Raw genomic sequence first — 7748 nt, forward strand, 5'->3', positions numbered from 1 at the left:
TCCTGCTGAGCACCCCCACATTCAGAGCAAGCTGGTCTCCTGCTGGACCTGGAGCAGGGCAGCGTTCTGCTGCCCTGGGTGGGCTGCACCCAGGGAATCATAGAATCATCCTGGTCAGAAGGGACCTTGACGATCATAACCCAGTTGGCAGGGCTGCCAGGCAGGCAGAGAGGGAAGTGGGCAAACAAGCCAGACAGAGGTCCAGGCAAGACCAGGGCAGACCTCCAGGGAAGGTCCCCTGAGCACTCTGGGCTGGCAGGAGCAGCAGAGTGACAGGGAACAGTGATGAAAGGACCATCAAAGGTCACCAGGTCCACCCTTCCAAAACAGGCTGCCTGGAGTTCAGCAGCCCAGGAACAAAGATGACCAGTTCTTGGCCCATGTCCTCCCAGCCCCATCGTGATGAAGCTTGCAGAGATCCATCCTACAGTGGAACCTCACTGTTCTCAGGGTTCTCCAGCAAAGACCAGTTGTCATCTCCCCACCAGATGACCCCACTCTCATGCCCCCCACCCTCCCTTTGTCTCGCCAGGCATGTCCCTCAGTACCCCAGCACCCCTGACCAACACCTCAGTGAACCAAAGGTGCTCCATGGAAGAGCAACAAGCCCCTCCCCAACCTCAGCGATGGGGTTCAGCTCACAGCCACAGACTCAGTCACAGAGTGGTGGGGTTTGGAAGGGACCTCTAAAGACCATCTAGCTCCCCTCTGCAAGTGATGCCACCAGCCCTGCCCTGTGCCAGCAGGGTGTGGCTCCTACCTGTCAGCATGGACAGGGTGGTGGTCTTCCCTGCACCGTTGTGTCCCAGCAGGACAGTGATCTGCCCTTCGTACATGTTCACTGTTAAGTCCTTGACTGCCTCTTTCATCTTGTTGCCCACTTTGAAGACCTGCAAAGATCATGTTCGTGAGCTGATGCTGCACCAGAGTGTTCCCAAGTGCCCCTCAACCTGCCCCCTCTGCTCCACATGGTGGTCAAAGCCTGTGATGCTCACGTGGTGTTTGTTTTAGATACCAGGCCCAACTCAGGCTAAATTCAGATGTCAGCAGGTTAAACACAGATGTCACCACATCTGTAAGTACCCAACACTTCAGAATGAGGAGCTGAGGGAGCTGGGGGTGTCCAGCCTGGAGACAAGGAGGCTGAGGGGAGACCTTCTGGCTCTGCAACTGCCTGAGAGGAGGTTGGAGCCAGGGGGGTTGTTGGTATCTTCTCCCAAGTTACAAATGAAGTTTGTTCAAGTTACAAGAAGAAATGGCCTCAATTTGTGCCAGGGGAGGTTTAGACACCACCAGGAGGTGTTTGTGCTGGGCTGGGCAGTTGGTACCTTGGAGAGGTGTTTTATTTTGATCCCTGACACAAGGTCAGCAGGTTCCTCCTCAATGTACTGGCTCTTCAGGGCTTTCTCAGGGTCTTCTTCCTCCTCCTTCTCTTTTCCCACCACAGTCCTGGGGCGCCCGCACCAGTATGAGGGCTGAGGGAAGAAGGCAGAGAGAAACTAAGGCAGAGGCAGAGACCATCCCTTCTCCACAGCCTCCCTCAGACTCCTTCTCCCACACAGATGCCCCCCTGAGATCTCCAAGACCACTCCCCTTGGCCTGGGAATTGCCAGCTGGTCAGACAGAGGACGAAGCTGCTCCTCCAGCCCTGCTGCCTTCTCCTGGCTCTCCCTTACAGCAGGATTGCCTGTGACTACACAGGCAGCTTCTCCCTGCCTTCATTCCCATAGGAATGCTCAGTACTTGGATGAGAAGGAAAATTGCTCAGGCAGAAGAAGCACCCTGCCCAGAGGAGCCCCCTCCATGGAGGATCACCCCCTCCAAGACCCTGGCACACAAAGAAAGCCCCATGGGCTCCAGCTGCTGCTGTTACAGCCTTTTGTTTTTCCTTGACCTGTCTCTTTAGGAATGAAAATAAGAGTTTGGGACATGAAATCCCCATGGAAATGGCAATTCAACAACTCCTGGACCCAACACCAGCATCTCACTGGGGCTTTTGGCAGATCTCTGCTACCTTGGTCTAGCTGAAAGGAGGAGCAGGATGCTGGAGTGAAACCACATTGGGATAAGGAATTCAGATTAAGGAATCCCAACCCAGTACCAAGGGATACCCCCACAGGATACAAACGGATTTTGTGGCTTAACGAGACCTCAGCTGAGCTGCAGCAACTGCCCCAGCCATGGCCACCAACCCAAGTGCTGGACTTGGCAGAGCCAGGGCAGCTGAGCTGAGGGGTGGTGGCAGTTGTCACCCAGCCTGGCAGGGGGACGTGGGGCTGGCAGTGGGACACAGCCCACCCAAATGACTGGATCTGGTTGCTCACACTTGGGGGGGCTTCTCTCCAAGGCCTTGGCTGGGCCGTGGACACAACAACCATCACCCTGCAGGCCACCACGTGCTGGGCCAGGGATGTAAAGCCCAGACCTCCATAGCCAGTAAGCACGTCCAGCTGCCTCAGGCTGTGCTGAGGACGTGCTGCAGAGCCCTGGACTCTGGAGGCCAGATGGTGCCACCTGTGTAGGCTGGCTCAGCCCACTGCACAGCAGAGAAGTGAGGACCACCCCACCCAGCCCCCTGGGAGGGGTGAGGAAGCAGTGCTCACCGTCAAGAAGAAGTACCAGGGCTGGGGGACGCCGTACTCCCCGGGGAACACGGCCTCCACGTACCAGGCCACCAGGCCGTAGAGCACCGAGTCCAGCAGCAGCATCCCCAGCACCTGGGCCAGGGTGAAGTTGTCATCCACGCTAACGGGCTTCATGAGGTCTCTCCACTGAATGCCAGTCCCTGCAAGGCACACAGGGCACTGCCCACCTCTGCATCCCCGGGAGGACACAGTGTTCTCCAGGAAGGTCAGAGAGCACCCCCTGTCCTAATTCACTGCTGGGCTACCAAGAGCATTTGCTCCTCAGCTCTACAGTCCTACAGATGGAGGGAGAAGATGCAGCAGAAAGAGCACTGACATGTCAAGGTTCCCCACCCCATCACGTTCTCTGCAACTGTCCCAGGAAGAAGCAATCTATTCTCCAGACAACATCTCCCATCACCTTTTTAGTGCCATTGCTTTGGAAACGCAGGATCTCTACTGGTACCAACAGCAAGTTCTTATTAACAGAGAAATTAAAGGTATAGATTGGGAAGGAGGAAATGGAATGGATCCTCATCCCTCAGAACAGGCTGAATTTGGCAATTAAAGTGATGATGGCAGGATCACGGAGATGATGGGAGGGCTGGAGCAGCTCTGCTCTGGAGACAGGCTGGGAGAGTTGGGGTGTTCAGCCTGGAGAAGAGAAGGCTCCAGGGAGACCTTAGAGCACCTTCCAGTGCCTGAAGAGGCTCCAGGAAAGCTGGGGAGGGACTTGGGACAAGGGCAGGGAGGGAGAGGACAGAGGGGGATGGATTAAAACTGGCAGAGGGGAGATTGAGGTTGGACATGAGGAGGGAATTCTTTGGTGTGAGGGTGGGGAGACACTGGCCCAGGTTGCCCAGAGAAGCTGTGGCTGCCCCATCCCTGGTAGTGTTGAAGGGCAGGTTGGATGGGGCTTGGAGCAGCCTGGGCTGCTGGGAGGTGTCCCTGCCCATGCAGGGGGGGTGGATCTGGATGATCTTTAAGGTCCAACCCATTCCATGATTCCAAACCAACTTATTCCATGATTCTGTGATTTTGCACAGCCCAGGCTGCCAGGGGCCCATGTTCAGAGCCTGCTGCTGATACTACCTGTATGAGCCATCAGCAATTAGCCCTCCTGCTCTCATCAGGAGCAGGACACTGTTTCTCCCTTTCCCCCTTCACACCACCTACAAGCCACCCACAACCCACCCCCAAAAAAGAAAGACAGGGGACACTTGCTCACCTTTTCCTTCAAACATGCCTATGAGCTGTGCCCCCATGGCCATGGCCACGTTGGAGATGAGGCAGGATGCCAGCTTCTGGCTGTGAGACATCAGGTCGTAGCGGGGCGAGATGAAGAAGTAAGGGATGTAGGAGAAGAAGTAGAGGAAGCCACCAGCAGCAGCTGCCACGTTTGCTGCCAGCACAGGGAAAAGCAGGAGGGAAAATGTCAATGCCACGGTGTTGCCACCAAGTACTTCTCACCAGCTTCCAACCCATGGAGACTCCAGCAGCACCAGATCCTGCCCATCCCTGACCAGAGCGTCCTGGGGCCAAGATGCACAGATGAGGCCTTAGTGCATGAGTCTGGGAAGCAACAGCACCCACCCCCCTTCCCACACTGTGGGGAAAATGCACCCAAAGACGGGAAGAAAGGCCTCCTCACCCAGCATGACAAAGCAAGTTATCCAAAATGGAGCCCTGTGGAGACCTAACTCTGAAGCTGGCCCTGCTTGGAGCAGGATGGAGCTCCAGAGCTGCCTCCCAACCAAAATTAACCACAGACTTCACAGCACGAGGCCCGTAACGACCCCCCCAGCCCCACGAGGAGGCAGCACAAGGAGGCAGCCAGGGAGGGACTCACCTCTCGAGAAGAAGGTGCTCACCATGAAATTGAAAGAGATGGAGGAGATGGAGAAGATGGCGAGGAAGGTGAACACCAGCGTGGGGTCACTGTTGGTGAGCACTGCTCCCTGTTCACTCACCTACCGAGAAAATCTGGTCAGGCCAGGGCTGGGGACACTGCTCATGGCTGCAGGCACATAGGGGCAGCTGAGACCTGATGTTCTCCGTGGGTCAAAGACAAACTGAGAGATGGGTGAGAATACCCAAGCCCTCCAAGAACCACTCCAGAGGGAGGAAATAAAGGTTGTCCTCATGTGATGTCTAAGAGGACACCTTGTTCAGCATCCAGGCAGCCACCTCCAGCTTCTCATGGTGGGGGTAAGAGCAGAGAGGAGAGCTCAACTCCCTCCAAGGGCACATGGGGCTGTGGGAACAGGGTGGTCCTCCATGGAGTGCCTGGGCCTCCCAGTTACCTGTAGGGCTCTCACCCTTTTGGGAAGCGACCCCTGCCCAACCAACTCTGGAAAAGAGCAACTGCAGCCTCTGTTACACATGTGGAGGAGTCCTGAGACACCAGGATGGTCCAGCCCATGGCAGAGGAGCCTTGTCATCCCTGTGCCCAGCCAGCACAGAGCTTCTGGCCTGCAGAGTGGTAGCCTGGGGAAAGACACTCACCTTGACACAGAAGAGCACGGTGACAAAAAACACGGACACCAGGAGGAAGAGGAAGAACATGAGGAACCAGGCGCTCCAGTGCAACCAGTTGCTGAGGCCCATCATGTGCATGTACTCCTGTGGAGAGGTCACACTGTCACCCAGGGCTGTACCCACACTGCCCAGGCACAGCCAGGGTGAGGTGAAGGTCCTGGCCAGGGTGGTGGTGGCTTTGCCCTGCAGCACTAGTGAGGAGGGTGGCAGCCCCAGGTGCTACCAAGGTGGTCCTGAGCAGCCCTTAGCACTGCATAGTGTCCCCACCATCCTGGACAGGGGCTGCCACTGCCACCACATCTCACCAAAGAGCTGAGCTGAACACAAACCCACAGCAGCTGAGGCCAGCAGGGCCACCATGGCCACCAGGCAGCAGGGCAGGACATGCCCAGGGGAAGCTGAGTCCTGCACACTCGGCTCAGCTGTCACAACCACCATGTCAGCCCAGCTCCAACCACCTCAGACACAGCTCAGACACGTGGGTTTCCACATTCAGAAGATAAAAATCTTATTTCCCAGCTCTTGAATCTACAGAACTCTGGAAGCCACCAGTGCTGCCCTCTCTCTATGCCCAGAAGAAACACCAGCCCATCACCCAACCACTTGGCTGCACACAAGGAGAGCCGAGCCATGTCCTGATGGCAGGATTAGCAACATTCCATCCTGGGGTTTGCTAATCCACTGCCATCCCCACCTCCTGCTCCCTGGCTCCACACCCCACGCAGAGTTTGTTCCTAATTTAAGAGGCGGCGTTGCCGGGAAATGCGGCGCAGGGCGGGCACTGCCCAGATGTCCCCCCGCTCGCGTTACCTTCAGCTTCTTCTCCTTCTCGTGCACGACGGCGCGGACGATGTTGAGCGAGGTGTAGGTGAAGCTGAGCATGAGGAGCAGGGGCAGCTGGTTCTGGATGGCCAGCAGGAAGAGGTCGTTGACATAGGCCGGGTAGGGGAAGCGCTGCACCAGCACGGTGATGTTCTGCAGCAGGCGGGCGGCGCTGGCGTTGGCGTGGTACTGCATGATGGCCCTGTCCACCGCGTGCTGCACCGCCAGGAAACCCTCCCGGATGTAGCCTGCAGGGCAAAAAACACACGGGGGGATAGAGACAGGTCTGGGTTTTGGAGGGAGGTGTTGGCAGAAGGACAGAAACGACCTTTGAGGGAGGAAGCAAGGAAGGAGCTCCTGAGAAAAGCAAAGTAAAAGGGGTATCGACATGCTGGGGCCTGGGAAGGACTCAGAGCAATTTAAAACACACATTTCCATCTCTCATGATGATCATCTCGAAGCAGCTGGCAGGAAAACTCAATTTAAACTGTGACTGCCTTTTCACAGGCTTTATTTCTGTAAGGCAGGAGATTCTCCATCATCCTCAACCACCACCAGTGTCGCTGAGCTTCTACTGGGTCCCTTTTGTCCTGTCAACCAAGAGGACACAAGACACCAGGCAGCTTCAGGGGAGGAAGGATATATCCTGTTACTCACACTTGTGGCTGAAATTTTTGTGCATCAGAAAACAGTGAAAGACTTTCAATTTTTTTTTCCCACTGGTCTATTTTTACATGGGATTTTTGCCACATGCAGCTCAGGTGGAAACTCAAATCCTGCTCAGAAAGCCCCAAACGAGCACTTTGAAAGTTGGTGGCTCCAAATGACCTTGACAGTTGAGGAAAAAGTAAGAATAGGAGATTCCAAACAATGTTTTATATTAACTAATTAACTCAACAAACACTGCAGGGAGGGAATTGACCTGGGCTCCTGGTCACCCCCTCCTGCAGAACACTGGAACCAGCAGAACTCTCCTGGCGCTCGGGTTTGTTTGCACAGTGTGAGCAAAACCCGTTCGCCCACTTTTTTGGCCTCTCAATCTTTTCCTTGAACCAAGCAGCAGGAGAAACCCAGCGAGGGAAATAGTCCTCCTGCAGCCACAGGGGAAGCTCCTAAAAGCTCAAGTCCTGAGGCAGTGCTGGCTCCAGCAACGTCCCTGCTGTCTCCTCCTCGCTCGGTGGTTTGGCCTTCCTTAAAAACCTGCCCTCAAACCACAGAATTGCTCTGTTTACTTTTCAAGTATTTAAGCAGGACAATAAATAATTTTGACTCGGAAATGAATTCTCCATTAAGAACACATTTAAAAAGAGGGGAAAGAATTAAACGTAAAAGAATTCCTGGAAGTGAAATCTGTTCCTATCCAAGCACTCTCAGCAGAGAGGCCAGTGATGGCCAAGAGGTTGTGGGGTATATACTAAAAATCATAGAACACAGAATGGTTTGGGTTGGAAAGGACCTTATAGATCTCCTACTTCCAAGCACCCTGCAGGGACAGGGACACCTTAAATATATAAATACATTAATTAAGTGATTTAAAAAATAAGCTAAAGTATTGATTTAAAACCTCAGAGCCTGCAGTGAATCCCCAGAATATCCACCTCTTTGGTTAAGAAAGAGCCTATGGCCCTCACCTGGTGTTCCCCCATCAGCAAACTTGGCTTCCCGGGGCCCGGGCAGCTGGAAGAGTGGGAAGAGGTAGCTGGTGTGCCAGTCCCGGTCCAGGTTGGGGTTCAGCCCCGTCTGCTCACTCCGCGGGGCATTCCT

General features: G+C 54.9%; 1 protein-coding gene across 1 annotated transcript in view; it reads right to left on the reverse strand.

Moving 5' to 3' along the window:
* ABCA3 (ATP-binding cassette, sub-family A (ABC1), member 3) overlaps window positions 1–7748 on the reverse strand; it is a 25117-nt gene that overhangs the window by 12158 nt on the left and 5211 nt on the right. Inside the window, exons 4-11 of the mRNA XM_010005053.1 lie at window positions 7616–7748; window positions 5973–6232; window positions 5130–5246; window positions 4474–4594; window positions 3853–4026; window positions 2604–2785; window positions 1329–1475; window positions 761–890 (exon numbers count right to left, since the gene is read on the reverse strand). The exon at window positions 7616–7748 is cut by the window's right edge and continues 31 nt beyond it. Of these exons, the coding sequence (XP_010003355.1) occupies window positions 761–890; window positions 1329–1475; window positions 2604–2785; window positions 3853–4026; window positions 4474–4594; window positions 5130–5246; window positions 5973–6232; window positions 7616–7748 (1264 nt within the window). The remainder of the gene's footprint in view (window positions 1–760; window positions 891–1328; window positions 1476–2603; window positions 2786–3852; window positions 4027–4473; window positions 4595–5129; window positions 5247–5972; window positions 6233–7615) is intronic.

The sequence above is a fragment of the Chaetura pelagica genome, unplaced genomic scaffold, assembly GCF_000747805.2.
Source record: "Chaetura pelagica isolate M959 unplaced genomic scaffold, ChaPel_1.0 scaffold309, whole genome shotgun sequence".
In the NCBI taxonomy this organism is placed as follows: domain Eukaryota; kingdom Metazoa; phylum Chordata; class Aves; order Apodiformes; family Apodidae; genus Chaetura; species Chaetura pelagica.